General features: G+C 36.7%; 6 protein-coding genes across 14 annotated transcripts in view; 4 read left to right on the plus strand and 2 right to left on the minus strand.

The window, feature by feature from the left end:
• LOC105226486 (uncharacterized) overlaps positions 1 to 4,890 on the plus strand; it is a 61,279-nt gene extending 56,389 nt beyond the window's left edge. Inside the window, exons 4-5 of one of the 2 annotated variants that reach the window (XM_029550278.2) lie at positions 2,804 to 2,957; positions 3,139 to 4,890. In XM_029550278.2, the coding sequence (XP_029406138.2) occupies positions 2,804 to 2,957; positions 3,139 to 3,905 (921 nt within the window). In that variant the 3' untranslated portion in view covers positions 3,906 to 4,890. The remainder of the gene's footprint in view (positions 1 to 2,803; positions 2,958 to 3,138) is intronic. The other variant, XM_011205375.4, reaches the window with a different exon arrangement.
• LOC105226514 (elongation factor-like GTPase 1) overlaps positions 1 to 9,215 on the minus strand; it is a 171,894-nt gene extending 162,679 nt beyond the window's left edge. For 2 of the 3 annotated variants that reach the window (XM_049457682.1, XM_049457681.1), the window contains exons 1-7: positions 8,654 to 9,215; positions 8,362 to 8,595; positions 7,665 to 8,288; positions 7,257 to 7,603; positions 6,904 to 7,192; positions 6,052 to 6,838; positions 5,875 to 5,988 (exon numbers count right to left, since the gene is read on the minus strand). In XM_049457682.1, coding sequence (XP_049313639.1) covers positions 5,875 to 5,988; positions 6,052 to 6,838; positions 6,904 to 7,192; positions 7,257 to 7,603; positions 7,665 to 8,288; positions 8,362 to 8,595; positions 8,654 to 9,016 — 2,758 coding nt within the window. In that variant the 5' untranslated portion in view covers positions 9,017 to 9,215. The remainder of the gene's footprint in view (positions 1 to 5,874; positions 5,989 to 6,051; positions 6,839 to 6,903; positions 7,193 to 7,256; positions 7,604 to 7,664; positions 8,289 to 8,361; positions 8,596 to 8,653) is intronic. The other variant, XM_049457680.1, reaches the window with a different exon arrangement.
• Positions 9,216 to 9,501: 286 nt separating this feature from the next.
• On the plus strand, positions 9,502 to 11,787 carry LOC105226484 (tyrosine--tRNA ligase, cytoplasmic). The gene is made up of 7 exons (XM_011205371.4): positions 9,502 to 9,829; positions 9,887 to 10,325; positions 10,390 to 10,575; positions 10,701 to 10,881; positions 10,943 to 11,272; positions 11,335 to 11,452; positions 11,511 to 11,787. Exons 1-7 carry the CDS (start codon positions 9,629 to 9,631, stop codon positions 11,637 to 11,639), a joined length of 1,584 nt encoding a protein of 527 aa, XP_011203673.2. The 5' UTR covers positions 9,502 to 9,628; the 3' UTR covers positions 11,640 to 11,787.
• A 596-nt stretch (positions 11,788 to 12,383) lies between these two features.
• On the plus strand, positions 12,384 to 14,447 carry LOC105226483 (probable glutamate--tRNA ligase, mitochondrial). Its single transcript, XM_011205370.4, has 7 exons — positions 12,384 to 12,598; positions 12,668 to 12,902; positions 12,958 to 13,368; positions 13,427 to 13,813; positions 13,874 to 14,022; positions 14,097 to 14,245; positions 14,310 to 14,447. The coding sequence occupies exons 1-7, from the start codon at positions 12,490 to 12,492 to the stop codon at positions 14,430 to 14,432; spliced, it is 1,563 nt and encodes a 520-aa protein (XP_011203672.2). The 5' UTR covers positions 12,384 to 12,489; the 3' UTR covers positions 14,433 to 14,447.
• Positions 14,448 to 14,485: 38 nt separating this feature from the next.
• LOC105226482 (serine incorporator 1) lies at positions 14,486 to 17,395 on the minus strand. Of its 4 annotated transcripts, none has more exons than XM_011205369.4 (7): positions 17,216 to 17,395; positions 16,390 to 16,939; positions 16,224 to 16,333; positions 15,977 to 16,160; positions 15,705 to 15,911; positions 15,083 to 15,221; positions 14,486 to 15,015 (listed from the first exon to the last, which is right to left on the minus strand). In XM_011205369.4, exons 1-7 carry the CDS (start codon positions 17,249 to 17,251, stop codon positions 14,877 to 14,879), a joined length of 1,365 nt encoding a protein of 454 aa, XP_011203671.1. In that variant the 5' UTR covers positions 17,252 to 17,395; the 3' UTR covers positions 14,486 to 14,876. The 4 variants fall into 4 exon arrangements, with proteins under 4 accessions (XP_011203671.1, XP_049313644.1, XP_011203669.1 ...); XM_049457687.1 differs by having other exon boundaries at positions 15,083 to 15,230; XM_011205367.4 differs by having other exon boundaries at positions 15,083 to 15,233.
• A 188-nt stretch (positions 17,396 to 17,583) lies between these two features.
• On the plus strand, positions 17,584 to 26,848 carry LOC105226480 (aspartate aminotransferase, cytoplasmic). Of its 3 annotated transcripts, none has more exons than XM_011205362.4 (8): positions 17,584 to 17,675; positions 18,110 to 18,300; positions 24,325 to 24,432; positions 24,638 to 24,711; positions 24,782 to 25,259; positions 25,331 to 25,496; positions 25,792 to 25,934; positions 26,004 to 26,848. In XM_011205362.4, the coding sequence occupies exons 1-8, from the start codon at positions 17,599 to 17,601 to the stop codon at positions 26,141 to 26,143; spliced, it is 1,377 nt and encodes a 458-aa protein (XP_011203664.2). In that variant the 5' UTR covers positions 17,584 to 17,598; the 3' UTR covers positions 26,144 to 26,848. The 3 variants fall into 3 exon arrangements, with proteins under 3 accessions (XP_011203664.2, XP_011203665.2, XP_011203667.2); XM_011205363.4 differs by lacking the exon at positions 17,584 to 17,675 and adding an exon at positions 17,886 to 17,903; XM_011205365.4 differs by lacking the exons at positions 17,584 to 17,675; positions 18,110 to 18,300 and adding an exon at positions 21,428 to 21,633.
• Positions 26,849 to 27,454: the final 606 nt, after the last annotated feature.

Raw genomic sequence — 27,454 nt, forward strand, 5'->3', positions numbered from 1 at the left:
ACTGTGACATGTGACCATCTTGCAGTATTTTTGAGACCATGGGAGCAGAAAGCTTGGGTGATGTCCTTCCACTCCCTTGCACATGACCTTTGCCATCCTGCGTGTCCCTAAGGCATTTCACCTTACCCAGATCCGCCAGTCAGTCCATTCGAAAAGTTCCTATCTGAGACTCTATAGTCATTATTCATCAAGCGCATCCTAACTGGTGAAGAGACGTGGGTTTATAAATATAACGTCGAATCTGTCCAACAATGTAGCGAATGGCGCTCCAAAAATAAGCCGAAATCGAAAAAAGCCAAAGACCAGCCTGGGCTTATAGGAGATTTATGAAAAATTGTATTAAGCTCAAGATTAAGGAAAGTTTGTAAAGGCTCAAGAGCCTATACCAGGTAATAATATAGATTTGCATTAAAATACGAGAAAGTGTGGTCAGTCCGGGTCAATCTTGATCAGATGGCAAAATTAGGTGAAAATTGAGCGGTGATCGGTCATCTAACATTTTTTTCAGACAAATTAGAATATAAAGACACATTAGAAAACCATGCAGACCATTCATATATCACATTGACGCTCTCATAATGGACCCACAGACAGGTTAGACATCCCCGTCACAAACAGAAATCAAACCAGCAAGATGCAAATGAGATTTCATTTGGCGATCATCCCGCCGCCTCAAACAATATTTGTATCACTCATAAACCGCGTAATGATAAGCCTTCTTCAGCATCTCATTTTCGACCATTTAAATGCACTAAAGCATTAGTAATAGGACACCGCAATAAAATATGTGAACACACGGGCCCACAAAGCGGCAAACAAACAGAATCTGCACTAATTGCATAAATAAAGCAAATTATTGTGTGTCTCCCCAAATCACCAGGTGTCCGCCGAACGTCGCTGCTGTCAATGCTACCGAGCATGGTGATGCTGATGCCACTCTCATTGTTATTGTTGTCGTTGATAGTGCTGCTGTTGTTGTTGTCTACCATTCTAACAACATCGCATGGCATCGCGTGAGACAGAAAAGCCTCACAGCTTTGGCGTAAATTAGACGGCAATTTGATGGTAGCTGGAAGTGGCTGGAGCCACGACAACCCAACGGCAGCACAGCAACCAAACAACAACAACTACGGCAGGCGCAGTCATATGCATACATAAATGCCAGCAGGCAGCAGAAAACATGCAAAAACAGATGCCACAAGAAAATTAGAAAAAACTGCAAAAAAAAACAACAGCAACAAAGTCGGAAATAAAAAACAGTGGCAGCGAGGCTTGCGGCAGCGCGGTCGGGGCACATTGCTGGCCTGCTTCGCTATTTCACTGCGAAGCCAAGCCACGGCGTAGCTGTGGGCCAAGTGCGGCGCGGCGGCATGCTTGCAGGCGCATTGACTTATTCCGCAACCAGTTGAGCTGTTGCTGTTGTTGCAGTGGCGAAGCGCCGGCAGGCAAGCCGAGCTGTGCGCGATCTGGCCTGTTGCCGCTGGGCGAACTGTAGCAATGCTTTTTTGCAGTGTTTTCTTTTTTTCTGCATTTCGCCCTGCTGCACTTTAGTAATTGCTGCTGCTGTTGTCGTTGGTGTTGTTGTTGTTGCCGCTGTTTCGCTGGATAGCCGTGCATGTGCAGATATTTATTGTGCTTTGTTTGTTGTTGTTTTGGCTGGTGTTTCGCCTTTTAACATGCACTTTAGTTGCGGCGTTCGCTTGCTCGCTGGCAATTTCTTCGCGTCCGCACGGCGGCGTGTGTGGAAAAATCGTGATTAGCGGTTTTATTTGTCATTAAATGAGGTTTTAATGCTGTGCTGCCGCGGCAAGGCGCCCGTTTTTCAGGCATTGCGCCACAGAACTTCACTGGCGGAACGCGAAATTCGCCAAGAGGGGTGAGAGCTAAGACTTTATGACCAGCAGCTAAAAATATAGCGAGCTTGGACTTGGTGGCGCAGCAAAGAATCTATCTCTGATGTGAGTAAAATGATAATTCGCTATCTTATGGAAGGTTTCAAAGGTTATCTGGAAAAGTTTAGGGTTATGGAGATAAAATATGCAGAGAGATGGAAAATTCATCGAAAATTGACTTTACAAGTTTATATACTTCAAACCAATGGGTTAAGATAACATTGTAGAGAAAAAAAAAGAAAGATAGAGGAAAAACACTGTTCGGGTCTGTAAAAATCAACTAAGATGGGCGAATATCTGAGCCGCAGAGGTGACTGATAAGGATTCTTAATCAAAGTTCGACAATTCAAAATAAAAAATAGGGATTCCTGACGTTGTCTAAGCATTTGTCGAGGTCGCATCCGTATAAAAAGAGGAACAAGCGATTTATATGCAGGATTGAGGGTCTCATAAAATCAGCTATAAATAGCCACATATCGGAAAGGGTCTCTTTTAAGACAGATGGTACTCAGATATCATATTGGTTACTTATTTAGCGAAAAAACCGTAAATAACACAAGAATAAAGCGAGAAAACGAGAGTAAAATGAGGATACGTTGAGAAGAAAAAATGTTTATTGGAAATATAATAACAATAACAAAATCTTCAGAACCAAAATTGAGCAACTCATAAGGTTAGGAAAGAAACTCTACTCATTATCTTATCAACTGCTTGAAACAGGGGTCACGACGTAGCGGAAGTTTTTACTGCAGCACCGCACTCTCTGAAAAATAATGGATGTTTCAGTCAACACTTTTAGACCACACGCAGCACATTTTTCCATAGAATCTTCTAATTTATACATTTCCTTAACATTTGAGGCAATCTAAAAAGTACACGTACTTCCCTTCTCCGCTCTCTCCTTTATCAAGCAGGCAATCACTTTGGCGAAGACATGCGAGGCCACCACCGAGATGCGTGAGTGCAGCTCACCGAAGGACTGGTCTCTATTGGCACTGCAGAATATACGCACCGGCAAGTCGCACTATCTAATCATCTGCAGGTGTCCCGACCACTTCAAAATGGGTAAGCGAAAACGAGGCAGAAATGCAGAAATGCAGAAAAATTCAGAATTATGCGCAATTAATAAGCAATTTTGCAAAGCAATCGACAATAAAATGTTTAATGCCGCAAAATTGCGAAATAATTGTGGATAATTACGATTTAATTAAACTAATACACATTTCATTATACCCCGAACGCGCAGAGGGTCCCATGGCTCACGATCAACCCAAGTACGCCAGCGTGCCCGGCATACGTGTCTTCGGCATGATGTGCGTCAAGCCCGGCTACTCGGTACGCAAGCCATCCGCACAGCCACCCAAGCGCTATCAGCTACAAAAGCCATTCTACCGTCCCAGCACGCAAAGCAGCAGCGCCTACATCAACGTACCACAGTACGGCGCTAAAGACACCTATGGCCGACCGAGCTCATCATCGTACGCCGCCGCAGCGCAGGCCGCAAGCAGCAGCAGCAATTACCATTCGGAAAATAGCTTTGCTAGCCAACACGGCCAGGCCGGCGGCTATCAATACTTGAACCGGCCGGACAGTAGCAGCGGCATCAGCAACATTAACCCACATCAATCGGCCATTAATGTCGGCAACTATCGACCGGATACGCTCACTTCGATTAACAACTTCCAAACGGGCATCTACGGACGCAACAACGAACGCAAAGGCGAGACACCAATCGAAGCGGCCAAAGATGAGGACAAGTCGCTAAATACGAGCACACAACAGTCGGCAGAGACGGCAGCTGCTGCAGCTGCTGCAGGCGGCGGCGGCATCGAGGAGACAACGTCGAGCGGTGATTTGGCGGCGGCCAAGTCGCAGCAGCAGCAAAATGAAGAGGCACAATTGCGCGCCAGGCGTTCGGTGAACGATATAGCGGCCAACGAGTGGGACGATGACACACCCGAGTTCCCATGGGATCGTGTTATGGAGTTTCAGCAGACGATCGTTTGGGATTGAGGTGAACGTACGTAAATACATGAACTCGGGTGAAAGGTGAGGACGTGGCGTATGAGTAATTCTTTTTTAATTTTAGTATAGAAGTGATCGAGAGCGATCACGAGTGCAGTGGTAGAAGCAGGAATAAAAACAAAAACAAAATTTTAATTGATAAAATCGCATATTATATAAATACGAAGGAGTTAAATAAAAGTAAAACTGTAAGAATGTAAGAGTATAAGAGCCGGCAGTTCCAAGCGGCGTTCAGGTTTTGTGAGACAAAACTTTAAAGTGAAAGAGGCGAGTTTTATAGAAAAATTACTTAATCAAACGATTACTGTGACTGAATGAACGATAAGAAAATTAAAAAAATTATATTAAAATTAAAAAAAAATATTAATAATTAAAAAAAAATTAATTAAAATTAAATTAAAAAATATTAAAAATTTAAAAAGGAATAATAATAAAAAATGACAGCAATAATAAATACAACAAAAGGCAGTATATAACGTAATGAGCCTATGGTATATACCAACAAATATTAGAAATTCACGGAAAATTAGTGTTTGCTCAGCATAACCTTAAATTTTTAAGCAAATAACTATTTTTTAGCTTAAAAAGAGGAGTTTATTGTAATCAGTAAAAACTGTAACACATTTCAAATCAAAAACTACATAATTTCCCATAAATGATTCTTGGAAACAAAAATTTTCGTATCTACCCTAGAAATATTGCAATTCGTGGTAGTTTCTTTTCAGCGACACTGAAAAGGTACAACAACTTTGTACTAAGAAATTATTATTTTTAGATGACAACTAAAAGTAAATTTACCGTATCAATTAAGTTCCACTATCGATAAACGTTTATCGATATACTAAATTACTTTTAGCGCGAATATATTTTAGCATTTTACTTTATCTTATTTTTATATTTACTTAAATATATTAATTACATACACATTACAAATTAATTGAAGCATTTCGCGCTTGTTTTTGAAGTGCTTCGATGAATTTGTTTTATTTGTGCGCAACGCCAAGGAAACAGCTATTTTATTCATAAAAAGTATGCGAAAAAGAAGAAAAAATGTAACGGTTTCTAACGTTTGCGAATTCGAAAATCGAAATTCTTAAGCATAACACGATTTAGTATTTATATTATGCAAATATTATTTATTTTATACATTACATTTAAGCCGCATTTATTAGTAACTAATTTTAGAGATGACAGAAACGCAATCGATTGCATTTTGTACGATCCGCTTGTACTTTGTAATAAATTATTTTTTACTAAAAATAAAACTGACGGTCTTTCATTGGTCAAATAACGGGTAAATGCAAGATTTCAAGCCAAAGGAGTTTCAAGGTCATACTGAGTTGTGATTACAGATAAACGATGAAATTTAGCATACAGATGCATTAATGCTTAAGAGGAAAGCTGAAGAGGCAAGTACGTTCTACAACGGTAAAGAGTTTACTACAACACAAAGTGAAAGAAGAAGCTAAAAACAAAATTTTGGATGCCGTTATCACACAATTCATTGCCTTATCAGCTTCGAGGCTTTGACCGACTAGAGAATGAAGATAACTTTCGACCTCTTAGTAACCCGCCGACCGGTTGCCTAGAAAGTTAGCAACAAGGATTCTTTGTCTTTTCGCCATGAACTGCCGGCTAGAGCCTTGAGGATTTCGCGGCGACTCAGTACTTTGGCAGTTATTGCAGTAGCACAGACTTTCGAGTGTTACGCATCATAAATCATAGAATTATTGACAGTCGGAATTTTAACGTCACAGATACAGTCTGCACTACTTGGACCAGTTCGTGAACATGAACGCTGTGGGTTTAGTGGAGATAATTTTCGTCGTCTCTCCAGCATTTGGAGGTTGATTTCAAACGAACTTTTTTTTATAATAACACTAATTCCTGTACCGTTATAAGCTTAACCACAAATAATTAAAGCAATAAAACAAAGAAAATGTAAACTTTGACTCACCTAAAACTTCTGCATTCACCACAATTGTAGAACTGAACATAGGGCTGACCAAACGTTGCGGTTGCGCCTGGAATGCCATGCGACAAGATTCCTTCACTGCAGTCAACACTTGTCCTTGAAGAAGTAACGCATATAGGTTTATATAGACGTACCAACAACTGATTCCATTTGACTTACCAGAAAATGGACCAAAAGACTTGGAATTCAAATCATCTCCCTCCTCGACCGACCACTGGAGCACCACAAAAGCAACGCCTTGCATCGGCTCCTCGCAAAGTGGCCCAGCAGCGGTCGCCAACTGAAATCCATTGACAAATGAGCTGTTATAATCTCTGCGCACGTCACTCGTCACTTTAGTAGCGGCATCATTATCCGTTTGGTTCGTCAGCGACTGCCAAAAATTCGGTTGCTCATAGTCGCTCAAATTGAACAGTATATTAGTACCGCAATTGTGCGGACCGAGAGCCCAGATACGATCCACCAACTTGCTCGGCATTAGCTCTGACAGACCCTTAAGGTCTAATTCACACAAAGTGTTACAAATTTGCCCTCTTAGCTGAGCTAGAAACGTGACGTATTTTTCAGACACTGCAACGCCTTTGCTATTTGCTGTCAACTCTTTAAAGAAGCTGTGATATGTTTCTAGCACTGTAACAGTATGTTCTGGCAGCGGCAACGCTATAATGCGCAGTGTGCCCAACTTGTTGGCTGTTTGCAGGGTGATGATCTTTTTTGTTATGTCTTTATCGCTGGCCGTCTTTACTATGGCCATATTGACCATATCCATTGTAGCTTCAGGTACTATGGTCTCACGGAAAGACACTATAGGTTCAGAGACATTGATTTTTATCTTGGCATAGCTCTCTTCCAGGTCGCGCACACACTTCTCCACATGCACTTCGCCCAGAGTGGTGATAACATGCTCGCCGGTGGGCGCCATCGATACTTGCACACATGCATCAGCCTGCAAGTTTTGTAGCCAATGTTATATATACAATTTTTTTTAAATTTTCAAATAGCATCGCTTACCTGATTCAACAATTTAAGACCCTTCACAAGTTTGGGTAAGTCTTGCGGATTCACTGGCTCAATAGCCACACGCAACACAGGCGTAGCCATCAGGTTGAGTTCGCTAAACGATGTGCAGTTCATGGTGCTACTCAATGTTGCTGTCTTGATGATATCGTGATCCAGGCCGCCAATGCCCACAATGTTACCAGCTGGCACTTCGTCCAGCGATTGCAATTCGCCGCCCATAAACATGTACAGATCACCAATCGTCACCTCGCTTATGTAAGGCGAGTCCAAATTTAACTGACTAAAATATTTGTAATGAACTTTTAATAGTAAAGGATATGTAAGTGTGTGTGATAAGTGCGTACTCTTTATTTCGAGGGTCATGTTTAGGTGCTAAGTTGTACAAGCGCATGCCCGGTCGCAGAGTACCACTGAAGACGCGGGCAAATGCAACAAAAACGTGATCAGGCTTTTCTGGTTCTTCTTGTCTGGACTCTTCTTGACATTCACTGCTGCTTGAAGGCACAACGGACGTTTCTGCAACATTCAATTGTTGTACGCCAGCCGTAAGATTTTCTAAATTTCCATTTTCTGCCGCTTGTTTGCGCGCTTCAATGCGTCGGCGCACTTCTTCCCGTCGTGCTCTCAGTTCCTCTTCAGTGAGATGCTTCTCCTTATTTTGCGGCAGATGTGAGACATGCACAGGTGCCATCTGAAGATAATGATATGGTAAATGAAGTCGACTTGTAAAAAAGATATAAATAGAAACATACCTTGGAAACAAATACAATGATGTTTTCACTTTTGCTGTTGCATCTTTTGAACTCTTCTTTAAGCAATAATGTCTCCGGTGGATAACTGTCTAACTTGGCATTTTGTTGAAAAAGTAGCCTTTGGGAGCGCTCATCGGTGATTACATTTGGTGCGGGTACATGACGCACCACCATCTCCAAGACGGTGCGATCGATGGGCAGCCAGTGACCGAGCACAGCTTTTATTTGAACTTTGGGATCGGTGTTACGCAAATCACGCGCTTGCAGTCTAATGCCTAATGTGTCGGCGACGTTTTGAAGTTTTTCCATATCCTTACGGAATGCTACAACATCGTAGAGACCCCATATATTATCAAGTATGCACTGTACGAATAACGGTTTCTTTGCTTTTTCCTGCGCACCAGGAAAGGCACGTTTCTTTTTAACATTGTAATAAAAGTCGCCCCAAAGTACTTGTTGCAAGTCTACTGGCGACATTTCTAAACGGTCTGCAAAGATTCTAACAAAGTCGCTCACTGAGAAAGCCCAGCCGTCATATGCAGAGCAAAAAATAACATTTCCCTCAGTTGGAGAGAAGTATAATTTTGAATCGTCTGAATCTTCCAACGCCGACTCATAGTGGTCCTTTGAAAATATATTTAAATATAAACAATCAATTGAAAAAAGAAACGGTACAAAATGTTCACTTCACACACACCTTATTAGTGATATCTTCCTTTGCAAGCACATCCGAAGCAAATATACTGCCGAGTACAGCATTTACTCCCTCTAAAACTTGGCGTATGTGATAATAGGCATCTAACGGCTTAAGCTTCCTTTCCATTATGAGACGGTCAATTTTATTTAGAACCAAAACAGGCTTCAGTTGCTCTTTGTAAACTTGTTCTAAGCATAAACGTGTTTGTGGACAAACACCTTCAATTACATCAACCTGTGCGCAGAATAAAACTTTAGAAAATTTCCAGTACTTCAACACCCTATTAACTTACCACAACGATTGCACCATCGCACAAACGCACAGCTGTGGAGACTTCACTGGAGAAGTCAACATGTCCAGGAGAATCGATCAGATTAACCAGATAGTCTTGATCGCGACCATTTCTAGCATTGCCACGGTAATACAACGATATGCTGCTGCTCTTCATGGTTATGCCACGTTCCTGCTCATCTTGACGTGTGTCCAGGTAACGTAGTTTTCCTGCCATACGTTGAGAAATTATGCCATTGCTAGCAACAAGTGAGTCAGCTAGTGTGGTCTTTCCGTGATCGACATGTGCTAAAATGCAGATATTACGCACACGTCCGATGTCTTTTTGGAGATTTACCAACGAATTTGGGTCTATTACGGGCATCTTTATTCAATAGAATTTAAACACAATTTTATATGAACGATGTTTTCACTCGCGTACTAAGAAAAGCAAATGAAACGAATGTAATGCAGTCGCACCGATATGCACGTGTTTTGTTTACAGTTAAGTATTTCGTAAATAAACGGAATACCAATAAGAATGTGAAATTTCGCGACCAATCAGATGTCTTTTGTTTACATCCAAATGGTGAAATTGGAAACTTCACCATTCACAATTGTCAAGGCTGTTGATGATTAATTAACACAATGAAAATCTGGAAAATTACAAGCACACTAGTGTTCTGTTCTGAAGCGCTTATTATTTGAATATGAATTTTAAGCTAGCGCAACGCCAATCTACTATCCAGTTAAAATAAATACTTTGTGAAACTAGCAGTTTTGGGAATATAAATCGTAAGTAGTTAAGAACCTGGCAGCTCTGCTCGGGTGAAGCTCAGCTGAGTGGCTGTCATAATATGCTGACGTTTATTTTGCACGTTGCTACATTGCAATCGGTATTTCTTTCACGAAATTCTCCACTTGAAAGTGGCAAACACTTTGACTCATAGACATAAAGTAAAAAAAGAAAAAATAATAACTAGAAAGTTACTTCAAAATGGTCGAACTAACTCCAGAGGAAAAGAAACAGTTGATCACCCGCAACTTACAGGAGACACTGGGTGAAGATAAACTTAATGCAATACTCAAGGAACGTGATTTGAAAATTTACTGGGGCACTGCCACCACAGGCAAGCCACATGTAGCTTATTTTGTGCCTATGTCAAAAATTGCCGATTTTCTCAAGGCCGGCTGTGAGGTAAGGAAATTCTCCTAAACCAAGTATCTTCAATCACTAACTCGGCTTCATTTTTAGGTCACTATCCTCTTTGCTGACTTGCACGCCTATCTAGATAATATGAAAGCCCCATGGGCACTACTCGAACTGCGAACACAATATTATGAAGCAGTCATAAAGGCAATGCTGAGCTCCATTGGTGTGCCATTAGATAAATTGAAGTTCGTTAAAGGTACCGATTATCAGCTGTCGAGAGAATATACTCTGGACGTATACAAATTAAGTTCGGTTGTAACACAACACGATGCGAGAAAAGCTGGTGCCGAAGTGGTAAAACAAATAGAATACCCGTTGCTTTCGGGTTTGCTTTATCCTGGGCTGCAAGCTTTAGATGAAGAGTATCTAAAAGTAGACGCGCAATTCGGTGGCGTTGATCAGCGCAAGATATTTACATTCTCTGAAAAATACCTGCCACAATTAGGTTATGAAAAACGCATACACTTCATGAATCCAATGGGTAGGTCTACATATGAGATTTGTTGATTGAAGAACTAAAAATTAAAATTTTGTGCTAATTGTAGTTCCCGGTTTAGCCGGCGGCAAAATGTCCTCGTCCGAAGAGGATTCAAAAATAGATTTGTTGGATTCGCCCGCTAATGTTAAAAAGAAGTTAAAGAAAGCTTTTTGTGAGCCCGGAAATATTACGGACAACGGTCTTTTGTCATTCGTGAAGCATGTGTTATTTTCGCTTTTTAAGGAAGGTGAAGGTGTGTATAAAAATGAATTTATTTCTCTGATAACATCCAATATATTTATATATATGCCACGTATACGTATTTCATACAAAAGCGATGTATTTTTTACAATAATAGATTTTAAATATTTTAAATAGGTTTTTCGATAAATCGTCCTGCGGAATTTGGTGGTGATGTAACATTCCTTACCTATAGTGACTTAGAGAAAAGTTTTGCCGATAATGAGCTCCATCCTGGAGATTTGAAAGCTGCAGTAGAAAAGTACATTAATAAACTTTTGGAGCCGATAAGAAAAACTTTCGAAAGCCCGGAGCTACAGTAAGTACTTGATAGTTTACGTAATTAATTGCATTCTGAAATGAAATTTATTTCAATGTAGAAAGCTTAGTGCAGCTGCTTATCCACCACCAGGTAAAACGAAAGGTGGAAATAATGCGAACAACGCCGCAGTCGTTGAGGAGGATGGACCCCACCGCTTGGATATTCGTGTTGGAAAAGTCGTCGAAGTGTCTCGCCATCCAGACGCAGATACCTTGTATGTATTAAAAATCGATTTAGGCGAGGAACAACCACGTACCATTATAAGTGGGTTGGTGAAATTTGTAACAATCGAAGAATTAGATCAACGATTAGTGGCTGTGCTGTGCAATCTGAAACCATCTAAGATGCGTGGAATATTGTCCGAGGGCATGGTGCTCTGCACATCGAAGTATGCAAATTAATATTTCGATCTAAAAATGTAACTCCAATTTATGCAATTTACATATATAGCGCTGATCATACTGTGGTAGAACCCATCATTGTGCCAGCTAGTGCTACACCGGGTAGTCGCTTGGCTTTCGAAGGTTATAGCGGTACCCCTGATGAGCAATTAAACCCCAAAAAGAAGGTACGCATTTTATATTATATTGGCAAATAAAATTTTACGGTACTATATGTATTTTAAGGTTTGGGAGAAATTATCTGTGGATTTAAAAACAAATGCCGAGGGTGTTGCTGTCTGGAAAGAAAACTTTTTACTTACACCCGAAGGAGAGAAACTGACCAGCAAATTAGCGAACTGCAACATTAAATAAATGGAATAAGTTATGGGTGTTCACGTGGTGTAGTTTTAGAAAGTCGTTAATGCGTATATAGCCACTTTGCATCATTTAATATTTGTTTGCAATATTACTTTTATATATGGCATAATAAACACCCGCTTTCTATGGCAGAAAACTCAAAGATTGTATTGATTATATACATACATATATTATAATCAGAAAGTAACGAAATTATAATTATTTATTATTAATTTTAATGTGATGTTAAGATTCTGAATTTGTTAAACCTTCCTGTTTATATAAAATCCAGTTAAACCGTTAGTTGGGGATAACGGAACTTCTGCTATGTACTAGGTTGAGCTAAGACGTCGTCAGAAAATGTTTTCATTTGATTGGCTTACGTCAACAATCTAACTAAATATTTATTGGTCCTATACCATAATAAACCCCAAACTTTATTTATTTTATGTCAATTATGCAGAAGAAATCAAAAATGTATTAAGACTGTGGAATTAGTTATTCAGTGATTCATGCTTCAAAATAGTACTCACCCAAGGTTATTCGTACAATATCTGATATTTTTAAACTAATATATGATTAGTCTAAACTTTTACTCACTTCCTTCGAACCGACAAAGACAAAACTGACACTTCCGCCAACAGCTCAGTCTATTGTAACCTAATAAAATAAAATCACAATGGAGTAGTTCGATTTATACTTTTTATTTGCGAATAATTATTTTCTTGACTTCTGCGAATCTATTGTGACCTTATTTTCAACTTTTAATGTCGGAACAGCTGACGTGCGTAAATTTTTCTCAATTATCGCCGGCAATTAGAAAATATACAAATTTTAATTGTTTTGAATGAAATATTTGCAATAAATGTATTCCCAACGCGGATTAGTGACGCTTTTAACACAATACAGTCTCCGAAGTACAAAGCGATGGACACATAACGAAGTGCGTGTGCGTTTCGCGCCTAGTCCAACAGGTTAGTAGCTGAGAATTCCGACATACTTTTGTAAAATAATAACATATCAACACTTACAATTTCACCAAGGTCACCTGCACTTGGGAGGACTTCGCACAGCATTGTACAATTATTTATATGCACGTAATAAAAACGGGAAATTTCTGCTACGAATAGAAGATACAGATCAAACGAGACTGGTGCCAGGTGCTACTGAAAGTTTGGTTGAAGATTTATTATGGGCGGGCTTGCAGATCGACGAAGGACCGGGATTTGGTGGAGAACGTGGTCCATATGTGCAAAGTCAGCGTATGACATATTATCAGTGAGTTGGCAGTTTCCTTGCCTTACATATATAATTATTAGATAATTTCTTACAGTGACGCTGTTCAGGCTTTGCTAGAAAATGATACGGCTTACCGCTGCTTTTGCACCGAACGACGTTTGGACCTGTTACGTAAGGAAGCACTACGTACACGCCAAATACCACGATACGATAATAAATGCCGCTACTTAACACCCCAACAAGTAGCCGTTTTATTGGCGAAAAACACTCCATATTGCATACGTTTTAAACTAACGTCGCATGAGGAACCATTGCAAGACTTAATTTACGGTCCAGTATCGCATAACGTTAGTGAAAGCGAAGGCGATCCAGTTATTATAAAAACCGATAATTTTCCAACATATCACTTTGCGAACGTAGTGGACGACCATTTGATGGGCATAACACATGTATTTCGCGGAGTTGAATGGCAGATATCGACTACAAAGCATTTATTGCTCTATAAGTGAGTGTGTTGAATTTAGAACAAAAGCTGTGATCGAACGTACTTCTCTCGATTACAGAGCATTCGGCTGGCAGCCACCAATGTACGGCCATCTTCCGCTTTTGGTCAACTCCGACGGCACAAAATTGAGTAAACGCCAAGGTGATATTGGCATTAGACATTTCCGCGAAAAAGGTTACTTCTCCGAAGCGCTTGTGAACTATGTGGTCAGTGCTGGCGGTGGATTTGAGCGTACACCAGGACAAAAGCAACTAATTTATTCGATGGATGAATTAGCAGGAAAGTTTGACATTAAGCGCGTTAATTCACACCCCAGCCGTTTAAATCCTGATCTGCTAAACGACTTCAACCGTTTGCACATACTCAAAATGCTGCAAACCAAAACTAGTACAGAGCATTTGGTACAAAGCGTGCAGGTGTTGGTGCGGCACGCTTATCCCAATGAGTACGTTATTTGAATGTGCATAAAACTGACGGAAGTTATTTTAACATTTTCTTTTTGCAGACGAAATCTAGATTTGGGTGATCAACACATTGAAAATGTCCTAAAATGGGCCGCTATGCGTTTGACATTCATACAGGACTTGACTGCGTCGAAGCTAAGTTTCCTTTGGGTCCGGCCTGCAGACTTCAAACTGAAGCACATAACAAATGGTAAGCATCATGTGCCTAATTAATATTTTTTTAAGATATTTCTTTTCTAAATTATATTTTGTGTGTTTCACCAGATCAAATGCAATCGTTGATAGACAGCTTAGTGGGTGTGGAATTCACAAAGGATAATCTTAATCAAAAATTAAAGGAATTTGCTGAGGTAAATCATCTCAAATTCGCTGTTTTCATGAAGACACTCCGTTCAGCTTTAAGCGGTTTGAAAGTAAGTATTTGTTTTCCGTACTAAAAATATAAATTAGCGAAAAACCGAATCCGGAAAATTATAGGAAGGTCCAGGTGTCGCAGAAATGATGGATATACTTGGAAAGGACTCTGCATTGCAGCGTCTTAAAAGCACTTTAAATGTGCCAAGCACGACAGAAGCGGCAAAAGCCGCCAAAGAAACATAGCCCTTGTTAATCTGTAAATAAAAGTTAACTACTATTTAAGAGAAACAAATGCGTTTTTGATTTGGCGTTCAGCGAAATTTTAATATTTATCGTTCGCGCTTTGAGACTACTTCCTTTAGATTATGTATATAATAAGTTATGGTATGTATTTAGTACACTTGCACTTTTTGAATATATATTGGTTAAGAGCATTCGCTTGCATATATGTACGAATGTCTGTTTATAGAGTTTAATATACTTTGATAAGGAGTATCATCATAGAATCATCACATTAAAAGATATATTTCCAATATTTATGTAGCTCACAGACAAGTAAGGTTAGTAATGACTTCAACTTATGATTGTTCGACTAATCATAGTAATTTATACTTGACAGCGTCGAGTTCTTACTGAACCTAAAGTTCTATTTAGTTTGTTGAAATTAATTGTATGCCATCAAACTCTTTAACTAAAATCACGGTTAGTTAGTATTATGGGTGCCACCAGGCTCCAACCGTATATGAAAACTCCAAGCCAACTGGATATTATTTTAATCCACATCGAAGCTGCATTGGCGTTGAAGAGCTCAATGTCGGAATTGGGTCTAAAAAATCAAGGAAACCATTTCACAATTATGAACAAACAGCACACACACAAACACGAATACTTACTTGTACCAATTTGTGAGCGTCATCATAACATAGAGGGAAGCGCAAACAAACACAATATGGAACATCGACCAGGAATAAGTAACACCCTCATTTTCATTATCGGTTCCGTTCTTGCCATCACCATTGCCGGCTTCTGAATCTGAGAGAGCTTCTGTTAAGACTTTGTTAGTGCATTTGTACAACAATTTACAGTCGCGACAGTAAGAATTACATATAAAAATATGAAAAATTTAAATGAACCAAAATAACCAAATCCGTAGCACAGATTTTTGAACCGTTGCATTTCGCATGGTTGCATGTTAGTTCGCATTTACATTAAAGATGACCGAGAGTTGAAATCATAATGAAATAAAATGAAAAAGATAAGTGTTAGCAAATTGCATTAAAAAGTTAATTGTGTTTATACAGTGTGGAAATTCGAAGTGCGTCGGTGATACAGTAATGTAAGAGTGCGAAATAAGCGTAAATTCAGTGGTGCTCATTCTTAAGTGTTAATGGTTTAAAGAAGGAATGTGTTTCAAATGCTTAGAATAAATTGGTAATGCTTTTTATGGGCATAGTTGATTGATGGTTAATTGGTGAAGCGAATGTCTTTAGTTATATCATAAATGAAACCACTTACCACGTTTTTCGCCGTCATTATTGATTTTGGAAACCTCAACAGCCGAACTAATGCAATTGTAGAGAATGCAGAACAACCAAACTACCAGACCAATTATATTTGTTGTGTCAAATGTTACTTTGGAGTTGTGTGTTGGTGGTGCAGTGGTGGTATTTCCAGATGTAACACCACTGATAACACCATACAAGCCGGGATTGCATTCTTTTTCTGAAAGAAATTACACATAAGTTAATAATTCGTAAATTTATCAAGTGGTTTATCCTCAGCCTAACCTGGGTTATTGGCAACAGCGGACCAGGTCAAGTAAATGGTGTAAATTGTGACTAAAGAGCTTTGCAATAGACCTGAGTGCGGTAAACGATCCTGAACAGCTGGTAAAACCGATATGATGCTCACAATAAGACAGAGTATAAGATTGAACGAAATGAAGAATTTGTTGAGACCGCAACCGCTGGACTGAGAATGTGAAATAAGGTGTAAAAATATTTAAAGTAAAACAAAACAAAAGGTATACCTTACCTGGGTGAAGTAAATATACAGCAACGAAATGCCTACTACGGATAAGGCATAACTCACTAGTGTAACTCCGACTAAAGCATAAAAGTAGCCTTTATTATTTTCGGCATTTTCTGAAGAAAGACAATATCAGATAAACAACCGTTTGCAAAATGTAAGTACTACCAACCAATCCAATTCTCCGCAATAGAATGTGCAAAATCCACAATTATCACTAATTGTACCAAAATGAAGGCTAAACCACCTATTAATCCTACCCACATCATTGCCGGACCGAAAGAGCCATCTGGTATGAAAATAGCACCAATTGCAGCTCCAAAGCAAATTAGAAATTTCAATCCCCAAAATTCATTTTGTATGTGCGAGCGCGGATCACGTGAACTCTTTACGCCCAACATGATTAGTGCCATCAACATGAAGAAACATGCGAGTCCAAAACAAAGGCGATAAACAGCCATGTAACCGAGTGCATATTCACAGTCGACTTGTAGATTTCCAGAAAAAGATAGTGCCTTAGAGCTTATTGTGGAGGTTGAATTTATACAGAAAGGTAACTTTTTAAGAGTATCCTGAAGACCCGGCGATAATGCAATAGCACCTAATACTGTGCCCACCAGTAGCATGAAGGCATACATAAAACGTGATGAAGTCGAGTTCTTGCAGGAGGGGCAAGCATTACAGCAGCAACTGGCAGCTGTACCAGTGCAGCATAATGCGCACTAAAAATAGAAGAGAAAAGTCCATATGGGAAAATCAAAATGTTTATTTCTAAGAATATTTTGTGATGAGTAATTATGGGAATATCTATATTCGTCATTTAAAATAAATTCATTTCCACAATTAACTTATTAGATATGTTGTACAGACATATTTATAGTCACATCTCTAATTTGTCACATAAAATATTGATTTCTGTATTTTTTTTTAACACACGAAGAACGTAATTTCTTTAAATATGAATTTTCATATTTTTTTTCCATTTTGACTATACTCACTTGAGCTGCGGAGCATAGGCCTAGAACGGCTCCCATTTCTTCCAAAAATCAGTATCCTTTTTAGCAATAAATCTGTAATTTGTGAAATTACACTTGAATTAATTTTTGCTTGTCGTAAGAAAAATAATCTATTTCTTTGTATTTCTTGATTTTCGCTTTGTTTGTAAAATGTCAACAAACCTAAATAACGCAAGGTTGCTTTCTGCAATCAAGTAGTGTTCAGACATTTAACAGACTTTTATTTGAAGAACGCTTTTTTTATCTAGCAATTTCCTGAAAAATTGTAATGAAACACAATCACTTACATATAAAACGTTTTGAAACCCTCATATATACTCAACGAAAAAGAAGTAGTCAATTTTTGTGTATATTAAAATAACGCAATGGTTTTCATCTTCAAAAAAATTTATAATAATATTTTCGATATAAATTCAAAATTAAGATGTCGATTAGAGCAATTGTAAGTTGGGCTAAAAATTGGCTGTTATAGTGTTAAAGGCCTACCGTGTTTAAAATCTATTCTCATTATGCCTATTCTCATTTCGCTGTTTTCATTCGTAATCTTCGCAAAACAGCTGACTTTGGATTTATTTGACATTTTTTTTGTATTTATTGTTTGTATTTAAGAACACTTCAAAAGTGATGTTTTTAAAGATTGTACACTCCCTGGAATAGCAGTCTTAAACTAGTATTAAAACCACATTTATTTATTATCTTCCTACTTTTTTATTTACACTTTCAAAGAAGTGGCGGATTATCGACAATTTCACTGTGTTCTCGAAGTGATTTGTTAATCTTTCATTAAGTTCGTGCGCGCGTTGTGTCATCTAACGAAGACGTGCACAGCGAGAGGCATCAACTCTCACACAACGTTGTTCTTTACTATATTTTCAGTTTGCTCGAGCATTTCTGCCGCGCGGTTGATTTTCTATTAAACGTCATCAGAACATATTACCTAACTGAAAGAAATATGTCCAATTCTTTGTTCGAAGCTGTTCAAAAGGGACCAGCCATAGAGGTGTTCGCCCTAAATCGGGCATTCTTGGAGGATACCGAACCCAAAAAAGCTAACCTCGGAGTGGGAGGTAAGTTGCGACAGGGAATGTGGTAATGCAGTAGTAAAAGAAATCGTAAAAAGGTGAATGCACGCGAAGCAACAATTGTTCCAACTCGGCAATTTATCCAACTTACACCTACACATATCAGGTATTTCTTATTGGCGAAGTAGTGAAGTTGTATAGTGCTGGATTTTATGAATCAAACTCGACAAAATCACATATTTGCTTACGTGACTTTTTTGGCATTAACGCCTAGTTTTTGGATCTTGCCTTTTACCTATTTCTTTATGGAGTCACCAAAAGGTCACATCAAAGGTCAAATGTACTGTATATACACAAGGCAGTATTTGCCAAACATTTCGCTGTTTGTTAGCAGAATATCCTTTGCACTTTGCGTGTGCAAATTGCTTTTAAATTTTGTTATTTGTTATTACAAGCGTTTATGTAGCCCTGTATGTTTATGTTTGATTGAAATTGTTTGATTACCGGCATTCTTTAATAGTCAAAACAAACAATTATCTGTCGGCTGTATTAATTAAACTATAGTTGTATTCTCATCGATTCTATGTATGATATAAAAACATGGCATAAATTTAAAAACACATGTTTTAAATTAACATACAAAATGCAAATATAGAAGCTAGCAATTTTTGTTCATTCCTAACAGCGTGAAAGTATTACATAAGCAGACATGCTAAGAAAGTTACATTAAAACCTGTTTTTTGCTGACTAGTTACCAAAATTTATTTACAACCTCTATAATAAACGAGTATATTTTGTTAAATTTGCTCAGAACGAATTGAGCGGCGTTTAGGTCATTAACTATAAGTTGGGTCAATGTACTTTAAATTAGTTTTGCTAACTAACATTAGAAACTGTGAAGCTAGCTTATTATTCGTAATCATGAAACAAATATAATAAAATTAATTTTTTTCATTTTAAATTTTTATATTTGTTCATTTATTAGTATAGTTATAACCGAAACCCTTTAGTCGTATATATGTGTTACATATAACTTTATTAGAATAAGTTATGACAAAACATATATTTCTTAGTGTACTTGTGTGCGTTGTGTATGTATGTACTTACATATGTTATAAGCGTATATATAACATTTAACAACTTTTTATCTGTCCTGCACTTCTATGCATGATTATATACGTATGTTAAAATGTCACATCCTCCTTGTCGTCAGAATATTTCTTTCTATTTTTGAATCTATAAGTAAAAATGTGCACGTAGCCACACATCAGTAGAAATAATATATAAATATCCAAACTCATATGTAGGTGTTAGTAAATACTTTCATTAGTACCTTTTGGCATTGATCTTGCGAAAGAATATTTACGGTAGCAATATAAAGAAAGCTGAAATGCAAAAATTTGAAAACATTTCATTTCGTAAGCAGAAAATAAATTAAAATGCTGATTTCGTTTTTAAACTCACTCATGGAAAAATAAATACATACAGATATTAAATAATTTATTGATTTTGATTTCGAAATTCTTTTCCCAGCATTTTACTATTTTTTATTACATGTTATATAATCGCAAACAAATAACTTTTACTTTCTGTTCAGACAAACATCTGTGCTTTATTTATATTAACGTATTCTTGAGGTAGGTATTATTTGAAATTTCTATTGTTGTTAATTTTATCTTGTTGGCACTTCTTGCCCCCTGGGATATAAACTGGTGCAACACCGGCATTGCCAATTTGTAAATGTAATTGTTGCTTGTAAATAAATATGTAGTTCTTGTATGCATACAAATATGCAAAAAGAAATTTACCTGGCGATCTGCCGACTTTAAAATTCCTAACATTTAAATGCAACTTTGTATTATCATTTTTTTACGATATTCCACGATCCATTTATCTGCATTATTTGCTATAAATAACAATTACTAAATGCTCTTCCTGTCTTTGAGTAGTATACAGTTCAATGTTTTTTATTTATTCAAAGTGGCAATATGAATAAAATATTCTAGTATCGTTTGCCTCCACTTAGCTGCGCAATTCTATTAATTATTAGTACGGTTACTGCACTATAACCGACAATGAGCAATAAGTACTTACGTGTGTTGTAAAAATTATTGTATCTACAGTTATGTTCACAATAATAGCATTGCTCGTTTTGGAATGATAAAAATTAAAGTTTTCACAATTTAATTTAATTTTAAATCAACTTGTTTTCGGATTCTAAAATATGGTCGAATACCTGCATATATAAATTACATAATATTCTTTACTTTCTTTCGAAAATTAATTCAATACATGTTTAATCGAAAAGGCTTTATTCCGGGTTCAGGCGGTACATATTCGTAGGATGGTGTGCATTAAACCTCTGCACATGCCATTTCAATTTTATTTTTTTAAATTAAACTATTTTGTTCATATCTCCCCACATATTTTAGATGGGTTTCTAGTATTGGATGTGATTTCTGGCTTTTAAGTTGGAATTAAACAAATGTTTTCTGTTTGTTCCTGTGCTAATATTATGATTAAACTCTTTCCATATGAGAGCTGTAACGCGGATGCCTTCCAACAAATTCTATGACTTTTTCGTTCAGCATATTCCTCTGTCTGGCCTTTTAGGGCACTTGTTGTTAGTTTGTTTAGGTGACTTGAAACTATGTACTTTTGTCGAACATCAATAATTTTTTATATATCCCTGTTTTCCGTAAAATTTTAAAATTTGTTATTAAATTTTTTTTAATATGCAAATTCGCGGCGTAGCAATCATTTGTCTTGGACAATTTGAATTGAGTTATTTTAACAGTAATTTTCTTTGTTAAGGTTCATTATACAACGAGTAGTTGAAGACAGCGCTGACGTTATAAACCATTGTAGAAGGTCGATCTGCATGAAAAACGAATAAAGTAGTTTATTTCTACTAAACATTAATTAGTATTAATCATGTATAATGTGTAGTTGTGCTAAAAACTCATTTTTTCAAGTTGGGACTGCTGTTAGTCAATGTTTTGCATTAGACCATAGCTCACACTGCTATTGATATGAGCAATACTGTACTTGTATATTATAGAGATGAACACTTTTTACTCGACTCGCTGTTAATGACTTATTTTATCGGATATTTGATAATATTTACTTTTAATTGGTTGCCTTCCTCTGCACTTGAGCTCATTTGGTAACTGTAGTTAAAGCATTAATGCAGTACAGTTAGAATTTTCTAGTTGATGTGCTAAGTTTTGCAACAACTGAATAATATCAAAAAATATAAAAAGATGCAGCAATCCGTCTTCAGTAAAGTCAATAAAGGTGCCGCGATCGAGGTTTTCGCCTTGATAAGGGCGTGTGCTAAGGATACATCCCCTAGTAAAGCCGATCTCAGTGCGGGAAGTATGTGGATAACGCTTATAAAATCGCTTGGCACATGTATAAATATTTTTCATACAATGTTTGTATATGTGTCTCAGTAGGTTTTTTTCATAATTTCAAAATTCGTTGCAGGTGGTACAGTTTTTAACAATAATAACGCTTCACGAAAATTAACGCAGGCGAATCACACAATAAAAGTGCGAATTATGTGTTATCACGAGCGTGTTAAATAAAAGCTCTCAAATGTTGATTAAAATACAACAGCAATAACAAAAAAAAAACTGAAAACATAAATCAATAACGTTGGGGTTAAACACGTGATTTCCGAAAAAAAGATTCATTTTAATGTTTACATTTTCAACTAAAATGTTTTAAAATTAATGTGGAATGACAAAAGCCGTTTGTAAATAATATTTAATAATATTTATATAGTTTAAAATGACTGTCGATCACTCCTTTATACATACATATGTGTGTATGTATATTTATGTTTTATTTTAAAAGCAACCAAGAAATGCCAACAAAATTGCAATGTCAAGGTCCACTTATAAAACGCTCTAGTGCGTGTGACGTCAATTAATTTATTTAAATTACTTTCGTTCTACAAATTCATTATTATGGCGTTTATTTATATTTCTGTTTCTTTATATTTGACCCCTCGGCTGGGTAATCAGCTGTTCTCTTTTATATTTTTAGTTTTTGTTGATAAGAGAGGGAGTACATACATATATGTGAATTGCTAGTTACGCAATTATGAGCTAAATTGAGAATCAGCAAAAATGCGAAATCAACCAGGCAAATAATTCTGTTAGCGTCATTCAAAATACATATTATATGTGATATATGTATGTACATATGTATGTATGTATGAATATGAATGCATGGGTGTACTCACGTAACTAGCAATAATATCAGCACTGTCAACATTGATTTGCTCTGTACATACATACATCCGAGATTGTGTGACATATGCATATGTATTTAAAGATGAAAAAATATTTGTGAATATATTGCAGTGGTTAATTTTATTGAAGGTCATATTTCTTTATTTCTGGACAAAAGCTCTGATAAGAACGTCCACACATTGTAGTTGTTTTCTACCTGAAGCCAACAAACACAAACTGCTGTAAGTAGGCAATTCAAGTAATCTAACAAGATTAGTATTATGGCTTAATTTTTTTTCTGTTAACAATAATTGTGTTACCAAGCTGAAATAAGTTTCCTTACAACTCTTTTGCCATAAAAAATGTTATTCCATGGAGACTTTGAAAAATTATTAATTACTAATTTATTTTACCATTTACGTTAATACATTATTTTTTCTCTGCTTTTTCATTAATTACCTCCTTTAGGATTCTATGTGCTTAGCTGTTCATTCATGCAAACTCCCATATATGCAAATATACTTACATATGTACTTATGTAATCACTGTTTGAATTGCCACTCGGCCAGCCGTGCAAACAATCCAACTCATTAATGTCAGCCATCTGTCAATGCGGCTAATAACAAATAAATAAAGCGGCAAAAATCGTTCAGAAACAAGGCTATCACGTGTCAAGCTTAAAGCTGTGCATTTCTTTTTATGAATGAATTGAATAATTGCTCTATAAGTGCATATGTGATATATTTTCAATGTCATTCATCTTTAAGCGGCGATTCAAATTGCCATGAAGATATTGCCCGTGCTACGTTTGAGAATTATTATGTAAGAATAAATATATTTCTTGTTTGATGCAATAAAAAATGCAATGCAACGATTATTAAGTAAAAAAATTATTTCAAAGCGAAAGAATTACAGATCCTCAGTAAATTTTTTTTTTAATAAACGGGTCTTAGCTCGTGGCCGGATATCTAATTCCTTTCTAGTTATTTAGAATAGATTCCGCACGACAATGGTTATCTTGCCTCTAATGGCTTTTTATTGGATTTTTGGGAAAAATTGCTTTAAAATGGAGTAACTTATAGATAAGTATATTTATACTTAAAAGGGCAGTCCTAAGCTATAAGGGTTGTTATTAAAGTAGTTCCGATCTGTTCAGCACAACTTTGGAGGAGAATCCCCGAACCAAGAGTCCAGTCGGCAGCATAGAAATTGCTCCCAAAAATTACAGAAACTTCATAGCGATTCGCGACATATAAAGAAGCGGACAGTAAACTTTCTTAGTTTTTGTAAACAAACACTTCTTCTCGTTTCGTTCATATCTCACCTATAGGGTTTTTGTGAAATTCTCTCCAAAAACAAGAACCAGATCGTTCTTGCGAAGCAGACACTTCTGTGAAATAAACGATATTACATCAAAAATTGCTTTTTGTCAGAAAACTATTTTAAAGACGTAAAGCTGAGCTTAAACATATGTATATATGTATTTTAAAATTTTTTTTTGGAGAAAGTATGTGTTAAAGTTAAAAATATCTTGCTTCATAAAAAAAATTCGTATAAAAAGTATTATGTATAAAAAAGTATATACATTTAAATGATAATGTTGTTATGATAAATGGTAATAAATGCATTAACAGTAAAAAGCTAGAAGCATAAAAAGGAAACCTCATTAATACATTCATTCACCTATTAGTGTAATAAATTATTGCTTTGCGTCGCTCACCTTTAATTGAATTGAAGCAGTTTTTGTAACTGTAATTTAATAAAACAAAAAACATTGTAATATAATTACCATAGATTAATTAATGATTTTTTAATTTTTTACTTGCAGCCTACCGCACTAATGAGGGCAAGCCCTGGGTGCTGCCGGTGGTGCGTAAAACCGAAATCAAAATTACCAGCGATGAGACAATCAATCACGAGTATCTACCAGTATTGGGTGAGTGTAAAAAACACTGCGAGCACACATACATACAGACGTATGTATATTAAATTTTCACTGTTATATATTATTATAAAGTAATGGATTCCAATTGCCTTTTGAGTTAATAAAGTAAAATAAAAGGCAGAAACAACTAAATTTTCATACAAACAAAACCAACACACTGCATTGACTAATTTACATCGTTTTATTTCAATTAAAGGCAATGATGCATTTACAAAGGCCGCCACAGGCTTGTTGTTGGGTGATAACTCGAGCGCTATCGCAGACAAGCGCGTAAGTAAACATTAATTGAGTTCCGTAAAACCCTAAAACTATTTATGAAATTGTTGTTGCACTCTTTCAGGCGTTCGGCATTCAAACGCTCTCCGGCACCGGTGCGCTGCGTATAGGCGCACAATTTTTGCGCGTCATACTCGATCGCCGTGTTGCCTACTACTCAAATCCCACATGGGAGAATCATCACAAAGTATTTGCGGATGCTGGCTTTGAAACGCTGCGCTCGTACCGCTATTGGGATCAGGAGAAGCGCACCATCGATTTTGAGGGTCTCTTGGCCGATTTGGATGCCGCGCCCGAGGGTGCTGTTATCATCTTGCACGCATGCGCACACAATCCCACCGGCTGTGACCCCACACAAGAGCAATGGAAGCAAATTGCCGACTTGATGGAGCGCAAGAAACTTTTCCCATTCCTGGATTCGGCATATCAAGGTTTCGCCAGTGGCGATCCGGAGAAGGATGCCTGGGCTGTGCGCTACTTTGTGGAGCGTGGCTTCGAGTTGTTTGTCGCCCAATCGTTTGCGAAAAACTTTGGCCTTTATTGTGAGTAAAAGCCCCTTGATGTGGGAAATATTTCATTGTTTTTAATGTGCTGTGTATAAATTACATTTTAGGTGAGCGTGTTGGTAATTTGACGGTGGTGCAACGTAACGCTGCTTCGTCGGAAGCCGTAGCATCGCAGTTTACTTGGTTGGTGCGTGGCATGTACTCGAATCCACCAGCGTTTGGCAGTCGCATTGTTGCCACAGTATTGAATAATCCAGAGCTGCGTAAGGAATGGTGAGTTATTTTCGAAATTCGAAATCAAGTTCGAAACTGCGTAGTTTGAACTGTTACAATTGCTAAATGAAATTCTCATTTTTAATCAGATCTGTTTTTTAAAAATATACCGTTATTATTGAAACTTATAGCTCATTTCGGCTTTATTCTGATTGTGTTGAATTATAAACCCGATATAATTTCTGTTTTTTTCTGAAACTTTATAATTGTTTATCAATTCATAAAGCAATCATAACCTTACTAAATATTGCGCATTTTAAGCACACTAATTTCTAAATTTTAATAATTTCCACAGGATGGAGTGCATTAAAACGATGTCTGGCCGCATCATCAAAATGCGCAAGGCGCTATTCGACCGTCTCACCGAGCTACAAACACCCGGCACCTGGGATCATATTGTCTCGCAAATCGGCATGTTCTCATACACTGGCTTGAATGGTGCGTTAATTGGAATTCTCCAACTGTAATTTTAAACTTAATCAAATGTAATTTTCGTAAATTTCACAGAGAAACAAGTGCGCGTGCTCATCGATGATTTCCATGTGTATTTGCTGAAGTCGGGACGCATCAACATGTGCGGCCTCAATGAGAACAACGTCGACTATGTGGCACAGGCCATACACACGGCCGTCACGAAAGTCATTTAAATTCCATGCGTGTGTGTGTGTGTAAAACTCAAACCAGCATTTACAAATGCATTACAAAAACAAGAGCAAACTATAAATAATGTCGATGCGAGGAGGTTTATAGTTTGCCGAAACGCCGATATTCAAAAGCTTTCAAACGTGTACACATAAATTTATTAGGGAATGTTTATACGTTATATAACTATATATACATATATATACAAATACATAAGATGCTAGTAATTCATAAGCAGTTCAACAGCGAGCAAACCCCTACAAAACCAACTAACAACCTCTAAAAATGTTTTTCCGAACTCCCCACAGAGCAAAAGAAAGAAACAGAAAACAAATACAATAATATTGTCGTAAAACAACAAATATAAGCAACCTATAGAATTTATTTTGTATTAGTAATGCAGAAATGCAGAACCGAAATCAAAGTAAAATACAAATATTGAAAGAAAACAACAACGCCAAACAGTTTTGTAGCGAGCGTAGAAAATGAACAATAAATAACCAAATATGAAGTTTAGGAACACAAACAACGCTATGTATTTACACAATAATAAGAGATAATATTAGAAATTATTTAAATAAAGTGCTAAGCAATTATACTCTACTTTGTATTGTAATATTTAGTAAACATTTGTTGAGCGTTTAGCGAGCAGGTTCCTCATAATATTGTATGTCAATGTGTATGTTGAAATAAAAAAAAATCAATATATAATTAAAAAATGGTTTGAGTTTTTTTATAAATAAAATAATGGCATTTTAGGGTAATTTTTTATTGTTGCTTTCTCGGCGCCTTATAGAGGTTATGTTCTCTTAAAAAAATTTTTTTCTGAAGTTTAAGTGATTCGTACTTCAGCGCCAGAAGGACGGAAGGCAGACGAAAATTAAAAATAAAATAAATTAAATTAAAATTTGCTAAAAACAGGGTTGCAAATGATGCTTTAAAATAAATAAATGTATTATTATTTATTTTTTTGTGATCCCGAAAATGGAAAAAAATGTTTAACTGAAAAAATTATTATAATTTCATGTTTATAATTAAAGCATAAAAAAATTGAAAATTTCGAATTTAAGTGCAAACTCCTACGTTCAAACGATTTATATTTTATCAAACTTTTAGTCCGATTTTAGGACTAAAAAAATAAAAAAAAATAAATATATTTTCAATATTATTGAAATTTAAATTAATTAAAAAAAATTTAAATGAAAAAAAAAAATTTATTAAAAATTACAATTTTTTTTTAGTCTACCACAATCTGTAAAAACATGTTTCAACATGTTTTATTATTTTATAAGCCGCTCAAAAAACTACTAACAACC

The sequence above is a fragment of the Bactrocera dorsalis genome, chromosome 5, assembly GCF_023373825.1.
Source record: "Bactrocera dorsalis isolate Fly_Bdor chromosome 5, ASM2337382v1, whole genome shotgun sequence".
In the NCBI taxonomy this organism is placed as follows: Eukaryota; Metazoa; Arthropoda; class Insecta; order Diptera; family Tephritidae; genus Bactrocera; species Bactrocera dorsalis.